We start from the raw sequence: 26,074 nt of genomic DNA on the forward strand, positions 1-26,074 counted from the left end.
TGAAGCTTTCTGTTGCGTAAGTAGGCTAGAGAGCACACACTCCTACTCCCGGCACACACCAACCTTTGCTATTCATAAATCATTGGAAAACAGAAAACTATAACTAAAATGGCTCTATGGGCTTCAGTCTACGTGAGATACCCCACATCCAGTGTCGTTCCGAAGATGTGTCGATGGTTCTGATATAAGGATTCAAGCTGCGATGTGTTTTGAAGAATATAGGACACATTTGCATCGTAAAAACAACTGCCGGCTGATTCTTATTTGTCAACAGAGCTGATCCCTCCCTCTATCTCCATTCACCAAAGCTTCTCTCTCTCTCTCTCTCTCTCTCTCTCTCTCTCTCTCTCTCTCTCTCTCTCGCCTTTTTTTCTGCTTACATACACACACTACCAGACAAACACACACTCAATCATACACACATCAATGCGGCCGCGCACCGCCCGCCTAACTGGGACAGGGTTCTGCTTGCCAGTTGCCACAATCCCCAGATGTGATCAGACTTTGGCAGATGCTGCTCAGTTATATATTGTGCTGTACATGCAGGCAGCTATCGGCAGAGGGCGCCAGAAGCACACACACTAACACACACGCACACACGCGCACACACAGACACACACTCACGCACTCACACACACACACACTAGAGATGGGAGTTTGGCTCTTTGAAGGGAACCGGATCTTGAGGAGCCATTCCTTTCAAAGAGCCGTTCAAAAGACTGGCTCTTTGGCTCATTGTTATATTCATTTAATTTTTAGAAGTCAACCAGCGGTAACTCGTTTTTATCAAGGAAACAATCGCTGGTAGCATTTATGAGATAAGAATTGGATCAGAATAATTCAAACTTACACATCCCACCAATATATATACTCCATTGGAGGGCATTATTCTGAAATATTGATTATAATTTAATTTGGCATTGTAAACATTCCATCAGATGATGCCATATCCCCATGCTTCGACAGTGAGATCACTATTTTCAATTTTCCCTCAATGAAAAACTTTGTGGCACTTTAAAAACTACACAGGCTACAGACAACTTCCATGCAAAACAACTTTACTGTACAATTTTCCTCAAAAGAACATGTTAACAATACAGAAAAAATATATAAAAATAACAAATAAGAATAAATATATATGTATATAAGAAATACAAATACAACTAGAATAAAAGTTAGGACATTATAATAATGTGAATGCAAAATTGTACTACCCTACCTGGTGTTTCTACACCTGAAGTACTATACGATAAGATAAGGTAAGGTAAGATAGGATAAGATAAGATAAGATAAGATGTTACTTTATTGATCCCCCAGAGGGGAAATTCAGTTGTTACAGCAACCCAGACATTAGTACAATCAAGAAGAAGTTTCAATAAGTAAAATAAAATAAAATAAGTAAAAATAAAAATAAATAAAAATAAATAAAGCTAGAATACAATTTAGATATATACAATGTTACAATGGAATTTAGATTAAATAGAAGTAATTACAGGCAGTATTAAAAATGTTTCAGTAGTGACAGGTTGACATGGTGTGATTATGGTTGGTAATGACAGATTAGGCAATACATAAAAATAAATATGGGTATGTAATATGACTATGAGTTGTAGTTAAAATAATAATGTAATATAACATAATATAATATGGCAAAGATAATTATAATGCAGTATATTATGCATTATAATACCAGCAGCGGTCAAGAGAGTCAGTTCGGGATGAGATGATGGAGTGTGACAGACAATGCAGGGATAGAAACAGAAATAGAAACAGGAGCTCAGCTCCTTGACTCGAATCCACTCCAAAGCAATGTAAACAATAACAAAGTGCAGACCATAAGTATGAACAAAAGACTCATGTCATATAAAAACGGCTCCCAAATGAACGGCTCGCAACTGCGAATCGGTTCTCGTCGTTCACTTAAAAGAGCCGTTCAAAAGACCGACTCGTTCACGAACGGGACGTCTCTAACACACAGACACACACTCTCTCACACACACACACACACACACACACACACACACACACACATCTCACCCAGCTAGCTGTAACCGGCTAGCGGGGCTGTTGTCGAGTTGACACCCTCCCCAAACCTCGGCAGCAGCTAAGCTGCACAGTCGACATGGCAAGAAAATATCGCAACAATTACCTACAGAAAGATGAAAATCTTCCAAGTCTTTTGGAATGAGTGAGTAGAAATAATAATAATTCTTCATTTTCCCGATTCAGATCAATTAAGGTTGTATTTGGTGTTTCAGTCACATTAATGACGCATAGCTATGGTTGGTAGTAGCTAGCATACAAGCTAGCCGCTACCAAAGGGAGGAGTGCGGCTGCTTCGCTAGGCTGTTAGCCTTCTGTGCTCCATACGACCAGATGAGGATTTGTCCTAGCTGCTTACCACAGTGTGATCAAAATGGAGTCCTACGAGCGATATTATTTGCAGCACAAGTAAGTCAGTACGTCAGTGAAATGAAATCCATTCTTAGTGTGGTTGTGTTGCTGGGTAGTTCCAGGAGCTAACGTTACATAATGTCGCTGTGGAGAGTCAAATGGCTCCACTCTCCAGCGTCTCAATGCTGCCTCTCTACCTTTCGGTTCTTTCACCAGCACACGAGATGGAAACTACATGTTCCCATCGGCGTACTGACTTCAATCTTAACTCGTTATTCCGTCACATGATTATATATTAACCAACCTACCAATGGGCTAAAAATACATAAGATATTTTAAATCAGACGACGTATGCTCGCTAGCCAATATAGCAAACTAGCCACCCATAGCTTAGCTTGCTCACAGCTAATGTTAACTATATTCACCGAGCTAACATATCACATAATACGAGATGAAATAATACTGTGAATATAATACAACTGTTATAACAAAGTCGTTTACTAGTTGTATAACATATTTGTTGAATAAGACTTGTGCAAACGGTATCCTCATCAGAAGCTACATAGACCTGGTTGTTAGCCTCTTTAGGACCCTTTGTCCGTAGTCGTACTGGTTCAGCAGCTCCTCTAAATAGGCCACACAGCAGTTGTTTTGATCCATCTCCGGCGCTTGTTTCTCAATGTTCTTCTCATTAAGTGTGTTGTCACCGCGTATTTATTGTGTGTAGTTTAGTTTAATGACGGATCAACGCACCCCCAGCCCAGATTTAAAGTCACTGATATGAATATTAGTGTTAATGAAGTGTCAGGAGTCGAACCACAAACCTACTTTGTCATCCCTCTGCCATTGATGCTTTTCTTCCCTAGAGGTGCAGCAGACCGGCTTTGTCAATGCTCAGAGATAATATCAGATTTAAAGCATTCAAAGTGTCAACATTTTTGCTTCCATGCTTGATTTTTCAAATTGGTGACTGTTTTCTTAATGCACTTTTATCAGTTCAATTTAATTTGCTTTAGTGGCATGAACAAAGACATGTTGTTACCAAAGCACATAAGATTCATACACATATACATTACATATTATATACATTACATATTTTGTACGCATTAATAAACAAAGGTGTCACCCATGCAGGATACCTTTTTTAATGTTAAACTACCACACGTTAACGTCAGCATCTTTGCACTACTCACCACTTCACTATTATCATATATGATTTTTAGCCTGTACATATTAGTCATGCCTTTTTGTTACTCTTTTGTGTTTATAGTTGATGTTATTATCATATATTTTATTTTTATGCCTTTGTACAAAGAGAGCACAGTTTACCAAAGGCAAATTCCCTTGTGTGTTCAAGCAAACCAGGCCAATAAAGCTGATTGTAATTCTGATCTCAATGTCCTCACTTATGCTCATAATAATCGATGCTGTCTCTCTCTGTCTCTGTTTGTCTCTGTTGCAGTATTCATCATGCGATGTGATCCAAAATCCACAATGTGTGAGAAAATTTAAGAACGATTGAGTTCGGAAGAAAATTTTTTGATTCCAGTGGAATCTTCCATATATATATATATTAATATTATTATTATTATTAGTTTTTTTTTTTTTCTGTGTTAAATCTTACATACATTTACACACACTCGTCCCACCAACATATAACCATGCCAGTGCAAGCACCACAATGGACGGAGTTCCTGCTGTGCCCGATCTGCACACAGACATTTGAAGAGACTGTTCGGCGGCCCATCAGCTTGGGCTGTGGACACACCGTCTGCAAGATGTGCCTGAACAAGTTACACCGAAAGGCCTGTCCCTTTGACCAGACGGCCATCAGCACGGACATCGAACAGCTACCTGTCAATACAGCCCTGTTGCAGCTGGTGGGAGGCCAGGTAAGACTTGTGCCCGTGTTACTTAGCAGTTAACAGCAGGGGTACTCTGTTTATTTCTTAATTCTGGCTTGCGGTGACAGAACATTGTCTTGAGGATGTGTTTTGTTTTTGAAGAGTGGACCATTCAAGACACCTTCCCTATGTTGACAGTGTCATTTTTTCTGTAATAACTGTTTATGTACTTTATAAGAGCGTTACACACGGGCTGCTACATGATGAACATCGCTCAGAGATTCCTGCATGAGTCACCCTCCAGTCATTGAGCAATTACTTTAATTCTTTTGGTTTACTGAGAGCTGGCAGACTCAGCTGTGTTTCTCTGAGGCAGTGTTTGACCAACTGGGTGGGGCACCTCCTAATGGTGTTTTGTCTTTGTTGGCTAAGTTACCAGCCATAAACTGTATAATACAAAATAACGTCAGTACATTGACTATGAGTCTGAAGTAGTGAGTAGTCATCACTACATCAACGTCATGCCTTGTAGACGAGTGCCCCACAGATCTGTGCTCAAAAACTAGAAGGCAAAAATGTCCAGTTAAATGGAAAAGTTGTGTAGACATTTATGTACAATAGGAGATAATTGAATTATATCAAACATCATGAAATGCCCTAGGGCTGCAGTTGTAAAGATGGTAGACCTGTTTTGATTATTTGTTGAATGCCTGATAGTTATGTTATGGTTATTTGTAATATTTAGAGTGTGCCTGCCATGAATAGCATGGTCAGAGTGTATAATACCAACATGTTTTTTTATGTTTTAATGTTAGTTATGAGCATTGTTGGCAATGATAGGTGCCTTTTAAGAAACCATGACATGAGCAGAGAATGAAGCAGAAGGCCCCAGCACTATATAATGCCCTTTTAAAAGTTTTAATGGGAGTGTTATTGATGTGGTTTCTTGATTTGACTGTAGCGTAATACAATCCAGGCAAAACTAAATAATTGGAGCAAGTATCACTCGCCAAATTACTGTCTAATGGTATAACAAGAGAGTTGCACAAAGAGCCTATCACAGCACAGACCAAATGCATATGTCATTGTACTTCTATGAGCAATGTAAAGATAGTGTGCCTTTTATTCATCATTTATTATTACATTTTTGCAGATAATAGGCCTATGTGCTTAAACATAGGCCTGTAACTTTTGTATGTCAAACAGAAAAGAGTTGTTAATTTTGTAACATTGTACTTTTAAAATGACAAAATATTTGAAGTAACTCTGTGATTTTTTATAAAGTGAACGAATATTTGAAAATCATTGCCCATCCCTTCTCATAGGACCTCCAGATATTGCTATAGTTTGTCCTAATTATTTCCCTCTCCATGTTATGCTGCAGGTTCCAAAGGCTCAGCCAGTCGCCTTGATTACCAGTCCAGAGGACTCACAGCATTATGAGGAGGCCAGACAGTGTGTGGAGGAGCTGGCTCTCTACCTCAAACCTCTCAGCAACACCAGAGGTACTTAATATACACTGAGACACACACACACAAACACACAAACACACACAGGATTGTTATCTTTATTTTATTTCCCCTAGTGGTCTTGTGATATACCGGTTAAATAAAACTCCGGGGGGCTTGTTGTCAACATGGAAAGTACAATACACAACATTTTTGGCCTCCATGTGGTTCAGAATGTGAGAAAATTGTTGCTGGGTAACTGTCAGTTCCCTTTTCTCTTTTTTAAAAACGCTGCATGAGTGAAGTTATCAGTAATTTCAAGAGGGACAGACAGTTTGAATAACATAAGCTTAGGTTACGGCTCATGAACTTGAAGCTTATTGAGAATTTCCACCTACAGTGTTTTGAATACAATATGACCAGCGTGTATAGATTCTCCTTGTAAACACATTCAAAGTAACCCCAGTTAAAGGTGTAAAAACTACACATTAATGATACATCTGTTGATATTAAGCCATCACGTAACTGTTTTATTCTACTATTTCAATATTTTTCACACTGCAGTCCACGTTGTGTGTTGAAAAGTACATTTCTCTTGATTACTACTGAAGTCAGTTAGTTGATTTGGAGTTTGCCAGATAAACTTGGAGGCTTTTTGAAAGTACTTATGCTAACAGTCCACTATCGGTGTACTCTGCAAAATTCAAGTTGACTCGTACATATGGACAGGACAAAATATCCATTTAGCGATATATCGCTGCCCTGGCCTATTGTGAAACAATTATTGATCTGTCAGGGCTGAATCAATATTTTGGTGGGGGAAAAAAATGCTCTCATGACTCCCCAGTGGCGTGAAACCAGTGGCATGAATGTGGGAAACAAATATAATGATAATAATATATATATATATATCGCGTATAAGAGCGTATTATACCAGAAGTGTTGGGAAAAAAAACAAAGCGATTCTCCAGCCCTTTTTAAAACTGAAAAAGAAGAAAGAAAAGGCCATTCCAGCTTTTCTGGTAAGATGAAAAGAAATATGTAGGATTCCAGTCTGCACAGAAAGTTTCCCTCACCTCCAATTAGTGGACTTAATGGTCTGTGGAGTCCAACTTTACCATTATTGCCCATTTTATTAATGATAACAAGGAGGAAATGCATTCTTGCATGCTACAGACTAGCGTGATGCACTAGACTCAGATTGTTGCTCATATGGCAGCAGGTATTACTGAAGGCTAGATATATACACTACCAGTCAAAAGTTTGGACACACCTTTTCATGCAATGGTTTATATTTATTTTAATTATTTTCAACACTGTAGATTAATACTGAAGACATCAAAACTATGAAATAATCTGGGTTTACCATAATATGGATTACAACAGTAGTCAAATAGGGCTATCCATTGTGTACTAACCCTACCTCTGAACAACACAACTGATGGTCTCAAACACATTAAGAAGGCAAGTCATTCTACAAATGAACTCTTCACAAGGCTCATGTTAATTAGAAACCATTCCAGGAGACCACTTCATGAAGCAGACTGACAGAATACCAAGAGTGTGCAAAGCTGTCATGAAGGAAAATGGTGGCTACTTTAAATAATCTAAAATATAAAACATATTTTGGTTTGTTTAACACTTTTTTGTTAATTAAATAACTCCATATGTGTATTTCATAGTTTTGATGTCTTCAGTATTAATCTACAGTGTTTCAAATAATTAAAATAAATACAAACTCTTGAATGAGATGGTGTTTCCAAAAGTTCACTGGTAGTGTATAATATGTATCTTTTAAATGCACCTTTTAATAAGAGATGTGTAACTTCTTACACAACATTAAAATTTAAGACAAAAAATTGTACATTGTTTCATCTCGTTGAAACCAAACCAAATTGCTGTGATTAAGCACACTAACTATTCACTGCTGTTTGAAGGCATTTTGTATTCTCCAGTTAATCAGAGATCTTAATGTTATCACAGTACGGCTTATCATGCTATTATTATTATTATTATTATTATTATTATTATTATTATTATTATTATCGTGGGGCAAGTATCATATCGTACTGTATTGTATGTCACCCCACTCATATTCTGTAGACTACATCAGTTGATCAATGCGCTGCAGACAAACGTATTTGCTGCGTATGAGAATTTGTGATTTAAAAAAAGTGGCTTTCTGACGGCATGGAATTTTCTCTTCATAGTATGCACTAATAATAAACATTGGTGTTTAGGTTTGACCGTCTTACAATTCATGTGGTACAAATGGCCCTGTCTACAGCTGTGTGTGACTAACACAAACTACTTCAACTCAAGTCAAGCCAAGTCAAATTTTATTTATATAGCGCATTTTAAATCAACCACCATTGACCAAAGTGCTGTACAAGCTTAAAAACACAATCAACTAAAACAAATTGTGAAAAAAAAAAAGAAAAAAGCCACAATAAATAAAAGCAAGATCATAAAGTTAAATTAACAGCTCTCAGAAAACATGCAATACATTTATTTTGTATCTCTCTCCAGGTGTGGGTCTTAGCAGCACAGCGCAGAGCATGCTGAGTCGACCCATGCAGAGGAAACTGGTAACTCTGGTCCACTGCCAGCTGGTGGAGGAGGAGGGCCGTGTGAGAGCCATGAGAGCAGCCCGCTCACTGGGTGAGCGAACTGTCACAGAGCTCATCTTGCAGCACCAGAATCCACAGCAGCTCTCATCCAATCTTTGGGCTGCTGTGCGTGCTCGTGGATGTCAGTTTCTGGGACCAGGTAGGTCAATTTCCTTCACCTTCAAATTCAGAAAAGAACAACACTGGTAGTCAATAAACTTATTCATGTATTTATTTATTTTAATGTGTGTTTTTCTGTCCCCAGCCATGCAGGAGGAAGCTCTAAAGTTGGTCCTTCTTGCTTTAGAGGATGGCTCTGCTCTGTCCAGGAAGGTGTTGGTTCTCTTCGTAGTCCAAAGGCTTGAGCCACGCTTCCCACAGGCCTCTAAGACCAGTATAGGCCACGTGGTGCAGCTCCTCTACAGGGCCTCCTGCTTCAAGGTATGCTGCTTAAATTGTTGTAAGATAGTTGCAGTTGCTTTGTGTCATGAGGTGCTGCTCCAGAAACAGGGCCCACATCCTGAATAGTTCCCTCAGTGAAGACTTTTTGTTACCTGTCAACAAGTTGTCCAAACGCTTTGCCTTTTTTTTTTCCTGCTTTACTAGGTGACCAAACGTGATGAAGATTCATCCTTGATGCAGTTAAAAGAAGAATTCCGTACTTATGAGGCCCTTCGACGTGAGCATGACTCTCAGATTGTTCAGATAGCCATGGAGGGTGGGCTGCGCATTGCACCTGACCAGTGGTCCTCTCTGTTATATGGAGATCAGTCTCACAAGTCACACATGCAGTCAATCATTGATAAGGTGTGTGTAAAGTTTGTTTTTTTTATCTGTATCTTCATCTGTTTTTTGTTATTTTTCATATCTTGGTACTTATCCACATATTTCATAGATGGTTAATATGCTCTGCTACATATTTCTGTTTCTTAACTCCTAACATCTAAGTACTTCCTGCATAACTTCCTGTCTGGTAGAAACCTACCAAAGCATTTACCTACTGTATTTGTTCTACTTCCTATATAGCTGCAGACCCCTGCATCCTTTGCTCAGAGTGTTCAGGAGCTGACGATTGCACTGCAGAGGACTGGAGACCCAGCCAACCTTAACAGGCTGCGGCCCCACCTGGAGCTACTGGCCAACATTGATCCTAGTCCTGGTAAGAAACCACCTCAGGAGTAGGGATGTCGGGATTAACCGGTTTCACTATTAACCACACTTAAAAGTGTCACGGTTAATCTAATCGTGTAGGCTCCACTACACCACTTTTTTCTAATGTCTCTGTCAAAAAGGGACCAGAACATTTTGCTTGGCGCAACTTGTAAACGAAAAATGGGTGACACCTGTGCAGCGTTTCTCTGTCATTGAAAAGTATGAGGCAGCATCCCCTGCCCATTTCGGTAACACCCCAGATACCGTCAGAGTCAGATGGTGTTTTCATGAAGAACACTGTTTTCAGTTTTAACTGCAACATTAAAACGACTTGTTGGTGGCTTTTTTTATTAAAATCTGTCCAGTGCAGCAGAAAAGGCGCCGCCAAAACGGCACATGAAGGAGAAGGGACTAAATAAAGATAATAAACACCGAGTGCGTCTCCAAAAATGAAACATAACTCATAATAATCAGGATAATCGTAAAACTGTGATTATTTCTCTCACAATAATCGTGCCACCAAAATCTCTAATCGTTGCATCCTTACTCAGGAGTCTTTGTGTTGAAACATCACAAGTTGGAAACCAACTAATGACCTTTGCATCTCCTTGACTCACTGTCATGTTTTGTCATATTTCTTAATATTCAAGAATATCTTCTTTAATAATCTGTCTTCAAATAAGATTTATGAATGATTTCATTTGTTGTTATATGATATGTTGGCAGATCCTTGCTGTCACAGTTAAACCAACCCTAAAACTTATTTGGAGGGTAAACTCAAAAGAGAAAGTTTCTGTATACGTTTTTTCATCTTAATTATATTTAAAAGAGCTCTTTTTTTCTCCTAACCTTGACCCACCAGGGTTGATCATTTTAAGTATGACTTAAACTTTCCATCAGTTAGTTTAACCTTCTAATAGAAAACAAAAACAACCAGCTTATGCGCTTTTTTCCAAAGCACTTAATTTGTTTCTACTTACAGAATCCCTGTTTGGTAGCTGAATAAAAACCTGCTGTTCCCTCCCTGTGTATAACATTGTTTGTGCTGCTACTTTGTAATGCCATCTTGGATCTCTTCTGCATAAACCACACAAACCTCACAAGCTCTGTCAATTGAAACATTGAGATGAAACCTGTTTTCTCATATCTCTGTGTTTCCCCAGATGCCCCCCCTCCAACATGGGAGCAGCTTGAGAAAGGGTTGGTTGCAGTGAAAACAGTGGTGCATGGCCTGGTGGACTTCATCCAGAACCACAGCAAGAAAGGAGCGGACCCTCAGCAGGTCAGTCTGTGCCTGGTGTATTCTCTATTCTCTGTTGCTTATTATCCCCGGTTTAACTCACTGGAGAAAATACTTGTATCATCACTATCTGTATTACATCAGCTGTGTGCAGGACTTGCAGTGTCCTTGCACCTCACTAAAACTCTGTTTTACTCAGTATTGTCTTTTTTTACTTTGACTGTTCAACTCTGTTACTTAAATCCTTCCCCTGGAGTTTTACTGCATTCACACAAAAGTCAATTAATCTCTAGTTTCAACAACATTTGTCTCTCTTCAGCCTCCTCAGCACAGCAAGTACAAGACTTACATGTGTCGTGACATGAAGCAGAAGGGTGGCTGTCCTCGGGGAGCCAGCTGCACCTTTGCTCACTCTCAGGAAGAGCTAGAGAAGTATGTCCGGCTCTAAACTAGATATTTAAGTCAAAATATTCCCATAACCCCACTTTGTCTCACACATTTTGTACCCTGTTATATTTGTATCACTTTAGGTACCGTAAGATGAATAAACGTTTGGCAGCTCGCCTCCCTGGCTCAGGAGGGCTCATGCCAGATGATGGCCTTCCTCTTGATGTAGCAGTGACACGGAAGCCTTCGCCCCTCACTAATGGCAGCGGTGCACCCTCTATGCCCCAGCTCATTTCTCGTAGCACTGACACAGTCCCATACGAGCTGCTGCGTAAACCCATGAAGATGGATGGAGGAAGCCCCAGTGCCCCTGGATCACCACCTGAACCGTGAGTGTATATTTTCTGTTCATCATATTCATTTGTAGCTAAATAACCAGACAACTGCGGGGTGGTTTGGTTACCTTTTTAATCCTGTGTTTATCCTGTAGCATGGATTCTGTGGCCAAAATGCCTCTGCCACCTCATGCCATGGTCCACCAAAGGATGCCAGCTGACCCCCTCTCTGGGGTGAAGCACATGCCTGTATCAGCCAGAGGTCTGCCAGTTTACCCATCGCAACAGCTCCCTGAAATGTGCTATGACTCTCGCCCACCACCGTCTGCTTCTCAGTATGAGCCTGCACAATATGCCACAGGTAAGGGTCGAGTCAATGTTATGATACATAGAGCCCTTTTGTACCTTCTAAGTTTAAATGAGCTATTTGTTAAATTTCAGTCTTAGAATTAATTAGAAAGTTGATGTTAATAACCGTCTGCCATTTGTTATACAGGATACCCATACCAACAGTATGTTCCGCGGGATTACATTCGTAACCCTCCTCCACCCAGTGAGTCAGGACCCCCTTATCCGGATCCCTATCCTAGCTATTGCCCCTCAGAGCGACCCTACCAGGCCCCTCACTCTGGTCCACCCTTCTCCTACCCTCACCCTCCTCACCATGACCGAGGTCGCCATGGGACCTACCCTGGCCCACCACCTCCCCCGCAGCCTTACCCATCTCAAAGGGATGGCCTGGTCCGAATGAGTCCTGCTCCTCTGGATGTTCCACCTCCATCAGCGGGACAGGCCAACTCACTCTACCACCAGGAGCCCAGTGGCCGAGACAGATACCCCCCAGACGGCTACTATCCACCAGGAACCCAGCCTGCTCCCATGAGGGCCTACGTCAGGGTGAGTCTGATACAACTGTGTCTCATTGTGCCTCTAACGTTCTGTAATGCCACCTCAGTTTCAAAATACATATCTCACATATCTCTTGTGTGTCTTAGGGGCCATCATATAGTGGTTCACAGCCCAGCCTAGACTACCTGCACAGGCGTAGGCAAGAGCTGTTATCTCAGCTAGAGGAAAGGAAGGTCATCTCCCCTCCGCCATTTGCTGCCTCTCCAACTCTTTCTCGTCCTTTCGCCAGTGACTACACTCCAGATGTAAGTCCAATTTATCTGGGACTTCTACCATTACTCTTTACATGTCGGATTGAATAAAAGCATTGTGGTTTAAGAGTGAACAAGAGGTCACTGTTTACTTTATCAACATGTATTCAGCCTACTTTGACATTTCTCTTTATATGTTCTGTGTCTACAGTATGGCGAGGAGAGCTCTAAAAACATGATGAAATGCAGGGAGCCTGACTATGCAGGGCAGTACTCTCCCTGGTCCTGCGAAACCATTGGCTCCTACATTGGCACAAAGGACCCCAAACCCAAAGACGTCATGGGTTCTGTGGAGATGATGGTGAGTTCAGATGGACTGTTCTGTTAATAACCATGTCGCAGTATTCATGTTTTTTGGTGGAGAAATATTGTAATTCAGCATTGATGCACCAAGCTACTAAACACGCTACTCCCTTTTCTACATCAGTGTATCAAACCGATACAAATGTTGCACCATATCATAACCTTTCCTCTTCTCTCTCCCTCTGTCAGAATGTGGAGGCAAAGACTCTGAGGGAACCATCGCTGGAGGCTCCTCGGAGGGGCACGGAAGTCAAGGATGATGACCCTATTATCCCTTTTGGCCCCCAGCCCACAGTGTCACGCTTTGGTGCCATCTCCCGCACCTCAAAGACAGGCTACCAGACCAACGTCCCTATGGTCTCCCCTCCCCAGAACCCAAACACTAAACATATGGCCATGCCAGGTGAGAAAACATGTGCGAAACATACCGTTCATAACTGATAATTGTGTTGAATATCAGTATTTCTTAGCATATTATTTTTGCTTATTAGTGGAACATGGTACATTTTGTGAACCCTAACTGGCCACTCACATAAATTCAGTGTATATCCTTAAATCTTCCAGTAAAAAGCTCTTCTGACAACCATTTTACCAACTCGTCTTCAGCAGATTACTCATATGGAAGCCAAGGAGGATGGGGTGGAACTTCATATCCCCCCCGCCAAGCTGCCTCCCCCTCTCAGGGACATTTCAGTGAGCGGTAAGGCACACCTTGGTTTTTCCTGTCACCTTCTTCGTATTCATATGAAGAAAATGACTTGTATGAGAGAGGGACGGAAGAGAATTTTACCAAGTTCTACAATTAAACCAATTATTTGTTAAATTTCTTCCTCACAGCCTACCTATGACAGCCACAGACAGAGATCAGTTAAAGATTGAGCTGCAGCAGGTCACCCAGCAGATCAACCAACAAACCCAGATGAGAAGCATAGAGGTGAGTATGCTCTGAAACCAATGAGTAAATCTATGAAGTCTTGAAACTATAGATATCTATCTGAGAACCTTTACATTTTTAAAGCTTCTGAAATATAATTCCTGAATCACACACTCATCCTCATTTCCTGTCTTCTATTGCAGGCTGCCAATAACCCTTTATTGCTGCAGAGGGAGGCCAGTGCATTGGCAGGCCAGCCTGTGCAGCCCAGCCAGGGCCAGGCAGTAGCAGCCTCACAGCAGCAACAGCCTAAGTGGCCAGCAGGGGGAGCAAGTACAACATCTGTCTCCAGTGAACAGCTAAGCATGGAGCTCCACCATGTGGAGAGAGAGATTGGCAAAAGGACCCGAGAGATGGCACTGGTGAGGAGGGGTGGGCTGTTGAGCATAAGATGTGTCAGTTTGAAGGTGTTAGTGGGATTGGAGGAAGAAACATAAAAGAAGACCTGATCTGTCAGATGTTTTGAATCAATTTTTACAACATTAATACTTGACAATATACACATGTCAGTTTTCCCCTCTGCTTATTCAATTAGTTAATTATGGCACTATACACACCAAGGCGATTGCAGACAATAAAAGCTGCCTTGATCTGAGCATGACTTAAGCTCTTCACAGGATTAAACTGATGTTTTGTGATGTCCAAACCAGGAAAACCAAGTGGCCCATGAAGTTCAGCAGTACAAGATGAAACCTGCAGAGAATGGACAACCTGAGCACAAGGCTCAGCTAGAAGAAATCTCCCTGGCTCTGGGGTGAGTGTACATGTACTAAAACATAACTATGTGTATATTCCTTTAAAAAGAATGTATTTTGTTATTATCAGCCTTATCTTATTCCTTTATTCTCATTTCTGACTTTCTTTATTTCTATGCCCTGTATTCAGGGAGGTGTCTAACGGCTCTAGCAGTCTGCAAGAAAGTGCAGTAGGCGGGTCCATGCTGTCACTGACCAACAAGACGTCTGCGCTGAGCCTGTGCTCTGATCCAGGTGCCACTGGTTCAGAGATGCAGAAGAATGGCGTTGTCCATTCCTGCTCCTAAGCAGTACACATACATACATACACACACACACACTTACACACAAACACACACACACACACACAGACAAGCACACACTTACACGCACACACTTACACGCACACACTTACACGCACACATACACTCAAGATGCTCATTTTAAAAGCATGCACAGGCACACATACACCCATTCTATTTAGAAGATGAGCAGTATCTGCCGTGATATGAATTTTCTTTCTTTTTGTTCTGTGAATGAGCTTTTTTTAATGACTTTCCTTGCCTGGAAACCAGGGCATATGATAACATTTCTCGTGTGTTAATTTTTTTTTCTTTTTTTCTTTTTTTTTGCACTGGGATTATTGATATACAAGGCTCACAATAGATACATCAGGAAGAGGAAATGGTGGTGATGGTGATAGGGGTATTGTCATTTCATTAAACGAGGATAGATCTATAACATCCCAAACTAACACAAACACACTTACAGGATATCTTATTGATCCTCCCCATATAATAATAATTTTGGTCCTGTTGGAGCAGCATACATAAATGAACGGTTAAACACTGAGGAGCACATTAAGAAGCACCATCACATCACATGCACTCTGATGAACTTTTTTTGTTGCAATCTGATAATCTAGGGAGGAATTGTAAACGCCAGAAGTGCTGTCACTTGGTACTCACCCCCAGAATCGTAGAAAGTGGTCGCCCGGATCTAGATGATCTGAGGAGGGAAAAAAGCAGCGAAATATTCTTCAAGTATTCAGCTTAGATGGAGACGTGAGATGTTTTAGAAATCACTTTTGCACCATATGCACGTGCTCACTTGCCACGAGAAGTCTGATTTTATTAGTGCATTTTATGAACTCATCATATGTCTGTTTCGTACTTGAAAGCAGTATATTATATATTTAATTGAAGCATTCTGTTTTAAAGATTGCCAACGAGTCTTTTGATAATGAGCTTTCCACATGTTTTCTATAAGGGAATCTACTTAATACGGTGCTTCTCTTGGCTGTGGTGTGACCTGACGTGGTTTGGTTGCAATGCCTTTCACCCGTGTACACTGCTGGGCTTCATTCAGTCCGAGTTTGTTGCAAAAGCTCAAAAATAGTCATATAGGTTTTTTTGGGAGGGATGGATGCACATTTTCAAAGCTGAGAGAGTACATCTTTCGGCCTCAGGTGCAAGGTAACTCGATAAACTTTGTAATATCAGGGTAACACAAGGATTTCCCTCCTCAGAGCTTCTTATCTGGCCACACAAAAGGCCTCCCCATTGGGATTATCTTGTCATTTGTTCTCCTAACTTCTATGAAGTTGCCTTCCCTTTGTGATTTTTTATTTTGTTTCATTTTTCATGCTTTACGTTGTTACGATTCTGGGGGCGTGGCTTACCGAGTGAAGGCCTAATAGAGTGAAGTGTAATTTGTTTCTCTCTGTTATTAAATGGTTGACTTCATTTGCGACTGAAGATAGGTGACTGTTGTAGTGTTTTTAGCTACACAGTGCTTTTAGAACATTATGTTCACAGCTGAGGATATCAAGTGTTGGTAACTGACGGCTTGAAAAAAACACACCTTTAGATTTAGCTGTACTCGCAGATTTGAATGGATCCACACATCAACAATATCACACACTTGTTTTCATACCTTGTTGTCATCAGCACCACCATCACCACTAGCATTGCTCTTTCTCCCTCATGTAAATTGTTTACTGCTGACGCTCAACCTGGAGCTTTTTGCCTTTTGTAAACAATTAGCATGATGGTCCACAGTTTTACAGCTCTGCTCGGAGCAAGTGAGTCCCTGTGTTAAAACGGTTAATGGATAGAGGTGACGCTCTGCTTTTTAGTTTGAACATTGATCCTCTATGTAAGTCAGATGAGGGGATACTGAAAACTGACCAGAGTTTTTACAGATCCTTGAACACAGTTGGAGTTAAATAATTAGAGACACAAATGCTTCCCGTGTCTAACATCCTCATCTGGGCTGTGATAAAAGGGCATCTCTTCCAAATTATCAGCGCCATGATAGTGGATTTTTGGGTTTCTCTTTATTTCAAATTTCCTACCACACTTCAAAGCCTTTGGCTGCTCCTTGCTACATTTATTGTTTAGGTACACAGCTCACTTATACATATGAGTATGTATACATACATTAATATACTAAAGCACTATTAATGTGCCACCTCTTATTTTACTCGCTCAGCATTTATATTAAATGATCTCTACTTAGAATCAGCAAAATATTTGTTTTTATTTTTGTTGTTTGATTTGTTTTCTGTCCACTGGTTGCCAACACAGACTTTATCCTTTCCCAGACGAAGGACTTCTGTGCGCATTGATGTGTGTTCACTTAATCTTTTGTGTTCAAACAAAGATGTTCTTTATAGACTATGCTTCCGAAGAAGACAAAATTCTGTACCTTTGGAAAACTTACAGAGACGTTTTGTGTGTGCTAGATTATATTGTAGAAAATGTACCCTGAGTTTTTTGTTCCATTTTTTTCCCCTCGAAGTGTGCTGTACTGGGTGATAGTGTTCAGCTATTAGAAAAGTGTCGTGGGGGTTCTCCTGCCCCTGCTCCCCAAGAGGAGATACAGGAAAGTCTCTGATAAAAGGTTGGCCTTAAATCCTCTTTCATGCTCCTCTTCTTTGTCTTGCTTTAGGAGAATGAGCTTTAAAAGATCTAAATTAACACTGAATTGGCATGATTCGGAGCGATCAGACGACCCATAGTGGAATTTCCCCCTTTTGACTATGTCATATGAAACGGCAACAATGCAAGTCTTTGAAGTTTTGAAGCTAAATTTGTCTTTTTTTTAAAATCAATTTTAAGGATATGTTGTTGACCTAGCTGGGTTTGTAGTTTTTTTTCCTTCTCTTTTTTTTTGTTAATTTCTGCAATAGTGGAGTGAATTAACTGACTTGCAAGTCTTACATTACTCTGATGCATTGCCTGACCTGATGTGGAGTCAACAGCTAGACCAGTATTTGAGTGACGTTCACAAATTAGTGTATTTTCTTTCCTATGACAGCTATTGACAAATAATCGGCCCTAAAAAACTGAACTCTGCTGTTATAATTCTGTGAATTTTCAACATTTAATTGTGTTAATTCAATACTATGTTCATTTTCTCTGAATGAAAGTCAACCAAAAGTTTCGTTATGCTGACTCTACCTGAGGGGTCACTGCAGGTCGCAATGGGCTTTAAACACCTTTAGCTTAGCTGAACTGACGTATAATAACGTATGGGGTGGTTTACTATACAGTAAATAGCAAAGATGTTCATTTCAATCTTTTGCGTGTTTTTGTTTCTGAGTGGAACTGCTGCCTCTAGCCCTCATTTGTATAACCAGATAACCCCTCCACCTCCACCCTTGACCACTGAACTCTGTTACTGCTGTTTGAGGCTCACATTTTATTCCCTGACTTTCTGGGGAAATCGCAAATGGCTATTTTATATGATTACTCCCTTGTAAAATATCTCTTAAATTAAGGTACAGGTTTGATTTCAGCAAGAAAAAAGAAGTTTTTATATGTATATTATACTCCATTAAGGAATGTCTAGAATTATCTTCCTCCAATGTGGATGTAGCCATTATTACGCCATTTTATGACTTTGTAAGAGAATTCACTGTGTGAAAATTGGTTTGCATTTTTGTATAATACAATCTGCTTTTTTTTTCGTTTGATACGAGAGGGAGGTCAAACTGGAAGTTTGAAGAGAGAAAAAAATGAACCTGTGAAATTGAGGAAACAAAGTGTAACTTATGTACAACAGTGATTCTAAGCTGAGGGGAAAGATTAAATGATATTGCTAACTCAGAATGTGTGTGTCATTGTTATTATTTGAAGAGTTCAACAATTAAAAAGTCATTTAAGTTGTAGTTCAACGATATCTCCTTTTTTTTTCTCCTTTTCTACACTTTTGACAGTCAACACTTAATGAGCCATAACTCTATCTTCTTTTAGATTCACAGTGTGCCAGAGGTATCTCTCAATAAGAGTGTGATAAGAGTTGAATTAGAAGATGGAAGCTTTTTGCTACCGCAAGCCAGAAGGGTCAGAATATAGTTTTGTCCTAGCATTCATGAAGTACCACCACTGCAAACATGTCAACAAACGAATGTATAGAAAAATGAAAAATACTAATAGAATGAAATAATCCACAAGATTACAGGGTAGGTTTTTCTTTAAGCTACCTAAAGGTGATCAGGTAGATCAGTGATCTGCAGCTTAGACATTATTATAACTGCTGCAAAAAGTGATCATTATTAATGACACCATGGCTGTGCCCAAAATCACACACTCAGCCACTACTTGCGCCCTGCTAACACTTTGGAGGTTCTCTGTAGTGAGCTATTTAGTGAGTTCGTTGGCTCAATAAACAAACCTACTCACCCACAACTCCCCGGTCCGGACTCTGTGGCATAATTGCAATTGCACAATTAAAATGTGCAACACAACACCGGCCAGGGATCCAAAATAACATGATTTTCAGTGATAACTAATATACTGAGCCTATCCTCACAAAATTATAAAATAGAACTAAATAACTACTTTGTATAAGATAATGAAACCATATTTTTGCAGCACAACACATTTGTCTCTTGCAGACTAACTATGGTGCCATCATTAAGAAAAACTAATATTTGTCATTATTTATTCTTTAAAAGCAGCTTCTTGGTTTTAGTAAAATAAGCCACTAAATATGAATTTCAGGGTTTTTTCTAATTCTACTTTAAATTTTGAATTTCGAACTGTGCGGTCGCACTCCTCTCTCGTGCATTCATAATTTTCCATTACACCGCAATTCATGATGGAACGTATTACGTTTTGCTAGTTACCACCGGCTGTTCACAATGCATCTGGTGTCCACCATATACAGTTATAATGATTCTGACTCAGAGAACACCTCAAATTGATGGAGAAATGTGACCTCTTTGGCTCTTAACAGAAAAGCCATGAGAGCATATCTGGCAAGGTTAGGCGCAGAGTAACGTCTGTTGTCACTGCCACAAATGATATGTACATAACAAAACTCTTACTATCATTGAAACTCATTATATCCCTTATAATTGTGCCACTTGTAGCATCTTTGAGTTGTTTATTTAGTGGCTGGAGCATTTTGAGTTTTAGTAAGATTCCAGTGCGAGATGCCTTATATAGAATTTATGACTGCTATGATCTCAAATTTGGACATTTCCAGTGACATTAATGTACTGCATCTTATTTTAAGTGTATACTGATTGAAGGAAGCCTATACCAGTAGCAGATGGAGCACAATTAATCAGGTTACTTAATTCTTTTTTTTATTGTGAAGCAAGCCAACAGTTGCCTCTTAGGTTGCAGGTAAGACTCAACTGTTTTATGTACAACGTAGGAGTGAGTTCAGTTACCGATAAGAAATTGATTTTATCAAAAAACAAACACATCCACCACTTTGAGTTAATCCTCTCCATACTGGCAACCTTATAATTAAGAAGTCAGTATTGTGAATTTTCCAGAAAACACACACACACACACACTCTCACAAGTACACACTTTTTGCATCTAAATGTATTTCCTTTCACAATAAAAGCATGACACAATTTTGTTGTTGTGGTGAAAAATGCCACAACTGCTGCTGAATTACTTGTGCTGTAAACATGTAAATGTACTACTCCACATTCGTTGGATCCCAGGACACATGTCTCCCATCATGCAACTTGTTTATGGCCTCCATGTCTTTCTCTTCAAGCTGGAACCCAAACACCTGAAAAAGTATGAAAAGGTAGAAAACAGAGGAGAGAAGGGGCTGTTGGTCAACTAAAAACAACCAGTACCAAATAGATTCTCATAAGCACAACTTGGAAAGAAAGTTGATAATAATGATTAAAGTATTTTATTCCACATTACCTGACAGTTTTCTAGCACACGCTCCCTTTTGGTCGACTTTGGGATTGTAATAGCTCCATTCTAAGAAGGAGAAAATAATAACTCCTTAGTGTCAAACATATACACACATTTTCCCAGACATTTTTCACATAGGCATTGTGTTTTTTATTCTACAACATTTTTTAACCCGACTCTGACATGTGCAAAAATAACAGGGTGAAAGCATTGCAAAAGCATCTACAGTTTTCTAGATATGTATGTGTGAATAATCTGTGATGCATGTAAGTTAATAAACTGAGTGTTTTCGCTTTGAAATTTAAATCCTATTCATTGTGGTGTATTATACCTGAATACTCCAGCGGATGCAGATCTGAGCGGGTGTGCGCCCATACTTCTGTGCCATCTGGATAATAGTGGGATCACTTAGAGCTTGACCCTTAGCCAGAGGGCAGTAGCCCTGAAATGCAATCCCCTCCTGGCGACAGTACTCCATCAGCTCAATCGGCTGCTGGAACGGATGGTACTCCACCTGATGGTGTATGATATTATTAGATTAAATCACAAAGCTCATGATAACAGCTGGCATACTCTGGTTTAGACTCACGTAACACAAATTCTAACATAACCTCCCCCATTCCAGAACAGAGCTTCTTACTTTTAAAGTAGGACATACTTACTTGATTGACATGTGGCACCACAGTGCAGTCCTGCTTCAACTGTTCCAGGTGGTGAATCATAAAGTTGCTTACTCCGATGGAGCGGCACAACCCTGTTTGAACAGAAAGATCATGAAAAAGTAAAAACACTGTGAAATATGGTAAGTTTCATTATACAATAGGTTGTTTTAACCAAGTAATTCAGCCAATAAAAGGCACTGGTACTCTCTTATTAACATGCCCTATGTCACTAGCCAGGCTCTTTTTCTCTGTTGTCAGTTGATGGTGGAATAAGTTACCCAAACCTGTTCAATACACAGAGTTTCTTTCTGCTTTTAAGAAACAGCGAAGGATCTGACTCTTTCATGAACACCTACACTGTTAACCCCCCGGTTATGTTGCGGGTCAAATTGACCCTTTTTAAAATTCAAAAATCACCCAAAAATTGTTAAAAGTATTTTTTCGGTATGAAACTTCTTCTACTTGGCTTAATTGGTGAAACCAACATAACAAATGAAAATGGTTGATTTCACATATTTGCAACCCCCCCCTGCATGTTTATAGATATACTATTTGTGGGTCAATTTGACCCGGCAGTCAAAGTGGAGGCTAAAACGGGTCAGAAGTTGTCAAATACTGTGTGACATATTTCACCCCCCACTCATACACACACGCACACACACACCCTTTCAACATAAGTTTTCATTAAAAACAAGTGAGATATCCTCATTAAACCATGATCTGTTAGAATTAAAGAACACCATTGCACTAAATATTGATTCGAGGGGTTAGTAATGGAGTTAATAATGAGATTGAAAAAATGTTTATTGGGATTTTTTTGGGTTCTGACACTTTTTGATAATTAAATATGCCCCGGGTCAAATTGACACAGGAACATTCTTGCTGTTCCTGAGAAACAAACATAACAGGAGGGTTAAGCTAGACTCTCCTCTTCTGTGGTCTTCTGGTGGAATGCGTTACCCAATTACACTCAATCCCCAGAATCTCATCCTACATTTGAGCAAGTAAAGCTTGAAGCAGTTTGTGGCGCTTGCTAATGTACCTCCCTCCCTTTTGTATCCTTGCTTGTGATGTTCTTACTCTTAGATGTACGTCACTCTGGTTGGAAGTGTCTGCTAAATTAAGTTGTAATATTTTGACATGTGTAACAGACTTCATTTTCACTAATTCTGATATCAACATGTTGAAGAATTGACACAGTGTATTTCACAGAATGTTTTACCTTCTTCATTGAGCTCTTCCATAGCTTTCCAGGCCTCAGCTCTCAGTGCTCTGTTACAGCGACCAGGCTGCATTCCACCAGGCCAGTGCAACATATAGATGTCTGAAATCAAGTGACAAAATCAGGGATGTTGCAAGAATGAGAAAGGTGGAATGTATACATTAAAGGAAAAGCATCCTTTTACTCCTCACCCAGATATTCCACCCCCATCTGAGAGCAGGAGGTCTGAAAGGCCCTCTTGGCAGTTTCATATCCATAATCTTCAGGCCAGAGTTTATTGGTGACCCACAGATCACTTCTCTGTACCCCACTGTCTCTGATAGCTTCAGACAGCTGTACCTCAAAGCCATTATACTTTGATGTGTCTATGAGACGTATGCCACAATCTCGTAGTGCATACAGAACAGTGTCCTGACAGAAACCTCCAACCTGGGATGTGCCTTAGAGAAAGAGAACAGACAATTGAAATAACTCTGTGCAAACTTTTTCCTGCAGAGTTGTCATGCGGCAGAAGTCGTAATCACCCCAACAAAATACATCTTAGTCGCTTACAGCCTCAATAGTGTTCCAAAGATATGTTTTTTTTTGTGATAAAATAGTACTTACCTATTCCAAGTATTGGCATTTGCACTCCGTTGGAAAGTTCCACAGTGGGACAAGTCCAGTTGTGTGCACTAGACATGGTTTCTTTGAAGACTGGAGCAATGTGGTGGGAGCTTAAAATGAATAACCAGCCTCCTATAAGTTGTTTCCTTTGTTATAACCTATTTTATACAGTCTATGGTTATAACACAACTCTGACAGTTTCTAACGCACAGCCTTTTTATAAGATTCACAGCTGGATCATCCAGTGAGAGCTCACCCATTGGAGCAGAAGGGGTGATGTCAATGCCTTGAGGTCATACGCATAACAAGACTTTCCTTGAAACTTTTGATTTTTGTTAGAAGTATTGGAAAAATACAATAATGCATATCTTCACATTACTTTCAGGGATATATATTATCACCTAAAATGTAATCTTGAGGGGGGCAAATGTATTGTCACATAAATACTTTCATTGAAGCCAACAGTTAAATAAACCGAAGAAAACGTAACCTATAGTGACCGAAAATCTGTACCAAAATGTATTCAAAGCAAGCACCTTTACAACCAATATCAGTGCTCTCGCTCCTCGTCTTAACACTTTTGTTCCCACTGAAACATAAGTAGCAAAAATAAAAACCCTGCTTTAAAAGTCAAATGTCATCAGTTATACTGTAAGGTGCTGGGAGGGGGCTGGAGCGGGTGAGGGTGATCAAACCAGAAGAAGAGGGCAAGTTCTACCAGAAGTGACAAGCTGAACTTGTAAGGCAGGTTTCTAAATGTAACTTTTTGTCTGACCAGACAGCTTTACTTAAATCTAACCCCGTCACCTGCTCCACTTTGGAGAGAACATCTCTCACTACAGCACGAGAGTAAAGCGACAATGAGAATATACAGTAAACCTGCCCATCCAGAAACTGGCCTTATTTACCCACCAGGTCTATATAAAAATCTGCAAAGAAAAAAGAGCTACCAATTTATCCAGAGAGGGCGCTACACTCAACACCAACTGAACGTCTCTCAAATGTGCTTAAAGTATTTGGAAAACACTATATTCTAATATTGCCATTGTAGATTTATTGTGCATTGTTCAACATCTACTAATTTATGTCATCAAAATACTAAAAGAAGTGCGTAAAGTCAGCAACTTGAGGTCCTTTTGTTTGTCTTTGTATGTGTGCTTACAGACAAGGTAACATGATATGAGCAAGCTTCAAATCACAGTATGTTCTCTCTCCAGGGAAAGTGTAAAACAAACTACACTAATGACAACGTATAGCCTGATACTATCTAATGACCATGTGGAGAGTAGTTTTACAGCCAAATATCAGCTCTTAGTGTAGAAAAAACATGAGCAATACAGACAATTATAAAAAATTATCCCATTAAATAACAATTGCATGGTCAGTTGTGACGCTTTTCCAGATATCATCACTCAGAAACATTCACTAGTACTACAGATTTTATTCCTCGTAATGTTTAACAAGCGTAAATGTATTGTAGAGCTCATATTGCTGAATCACTTCCCCTTCATGCTTGTACAACCCCAATTCCAATGAAGTTGGGAATTTGTGTTAAACATAAATAAAAACAGAATACAATGATTTGCAAATCATGTTCAACCTATATTTAATTGAATACACTACAAAGACAAGATATTTAATGTTCAAATTGATAAACTTTATTGTTTTTAGCAAATAATCATTAACTTATAATTTTATGGCTGCAACACGTTCCAAAAAAGCTGGGACAAGGTCATGTTTACCTCTGTGTTACATCACCTTTCCTTTTAACAACATTCAATAAACGTTTGGGAACTGAGGACACTAATTGTTGAAGCTTTGTAGGTGGAATTCTTTCCCATTCTTGCTTGATGTACAGCTTCAGCTGTTCAACAGTCCGGGGTCTCCGTTGTCGTATTTTACGCTTCATAATGCACCACACATTTTCAATGGGAGACAGGTCTGGACTGCTGGTAGGCCAGTCTAGTACGCGCACTCTTTTACTACGAAGCCACGCTGTTGTAACACGTGCAGAATGTGGCTTGGCATGGTCTTGCTGAAATAAGCAGGGGCGTCCATGAAAAAGACGTTGCTTGGATGGCAGCATATGTTTCTCCAATACCTGTATGTACCTTTCAGCATTAATGGTGCCTTCACAGATGTTTAAGTTACCCATACCATTGGCACTAACACAGCCCCATACCATCACAGATGCTGGCTTTTGAACTTTGCGTCCATGACAGTCCGGATGGTTCTTTTCCTCTTTGGCCCGGAGGACACGACGTCCACAGTTTCCAAAAACGATTTGAAATGTGGACTCGTCAGACCGCAGCACACTTTTCCACTTTGCATCAGTCCATCTTAGATGAGCTCGGGCCCAGAGAAGCCGGCGGTGTTTCTGGGTGTTGTTGATAAATGGCTTTTGCTTTGCATAGTAGAGTTTTAAGTTGCACTTACGGATGTAGCGCCGAACTGTATTTACTGACAGTGGTTTTCTGAAGTGTTCCTGAGCCCATGTGGTGATATCCTTGACACATTGATGTCGGTTTTTGATGCAGTGCCGCCTGAGGGATTGAAGGTCACGGGCATTCAATGTTGGTTTTCAGCCTTGCTGCTTACCTGCAGTGACTTCTCCAGATCCTCTGAATCTTTCGATGATTTTATGGACTGTAGATGATGAAATCCCTAAATTCCTTGCAGTTGCATGTTGAGGAACATTGTCTTTAAACTGTTCGACTATTTTCTCACGCACTTGTTCACAAAGAGGTGAACCTCGCCCCATCTTTGCTTGTGAACAACTGAGCAATTCAGGGAAACTCCTTTTATACCCAATCATGGCACCCACCTGTTCCCAATTAGCCTGTTCACCTGTGGGATGTTCCAAAC

The 26,074-nt window shown here is 40.0% G+C and overlaps 2 protein-coding genes across 3 annotated transcripts; one reads left to right on the forward strand and one right to left on the reverse strand.

Annotated features, from left to right (window-relative positions):
- The first annotated feature begins 1,990 nt into the window (after positions 1 to 1,990).
- rc3h1b (ring finger and CCCH-type domains 1b) lies at positions 1,991 to 18,655 on the forward strand. 2 transcript variants are annotated; one of them, XM_034703517.1, is made up of 20 exons: positions 1,991 to 2,188; positions 3,857 to 4,286; positions 5,623 to 5,743; positions 8,216 to 8,455; positions 8,561 to 8,736; positions 8,902 to 9,102; positions 9,322 to 9,454; positions 10,611 to 10,729; positions 11,007 to 11,119; positions 11,218 to 11,463; positions 11,565 to 11,770; positions 11,906 to 12,306; positions 12,405 to 12,563; positions 12,721 to 12,870; positions 13,062 to 13,275; positions 13,482 to 13,572; positions 13,710 to 13,806; positions 13,950 to 14,168; positions 14,457 to 14,560; positions 14,692 to 18,655. In XM_034703517.1, the coding sequence occupies exons 2-20, from the start codon at positions 4,056 to 4,058 to the stop codon at positions 14,846 to 14,848; spliced, it is 3,378 nt and encodes a 1,125-aa protein (XP_034559408.1). In that variant the 5' UTR covers positions 1,991 to 2,188; positions 3,857 to 4,055; the 3' UTR covers positions 14,849 to 18,655. The 2 variants fall into 2 exon arrangements, with proteins under 2 accessions (XP_034559408.1, XP_034559407.1); XM_034703516.1 differs by having other exon boundaries at positions 1,992 to 2,188; positions 13,479 to 13,572.
- A 1,462-nt stretch (positions 18,656 to 20,117) lies between these two features.
- LOC117827069 (glyoxal reductase-like) lies at positions 20,118 to 23,605 on the reverse strand. The gene is made up of 7 exons (XM_034703532.1): positions 23,210 to 23,605; positions 22,795 to 23,043; positions 22,604 to 22,705; positions 21,382 to 21,473; positions 21,051 to 21,233; positions 20,726 to 20,785; positions 20,118 to 20,582 (listed from the first exon to the last, which is right to left on the reverse strand). The coding sequence occupies exons 1-7, from the start codon at positions 23,283 to 23,285 to the stop codon at positions 20,487 to 20,489; spliced, it is 858 nt and encodes a 285-aa protein (XP_034559423.1). The 5' UTR covers positions 23,286 to 23,605; the 3' UTR covers positions 20,118 to 20,486.
- Between the last annotated feature and the right edge of the window lie 2,469 nt (positions 23,606 to 26,074).

This window comes from Notolabrus celidotus, chromosome 15 (genome assembly GCF_009762535.1).
Source record: "Notolabrus celidotus isolate fNotCel1 chromosome 15, fNotCel1.pri, whole genome shotgun sequence".
Taxonomy (NCBI): Eukaryota; Metazoa; Chordata; class Actinopteri; order Labriformes; family Labridae; genus Notolabrus; species Notolabrus celidotus.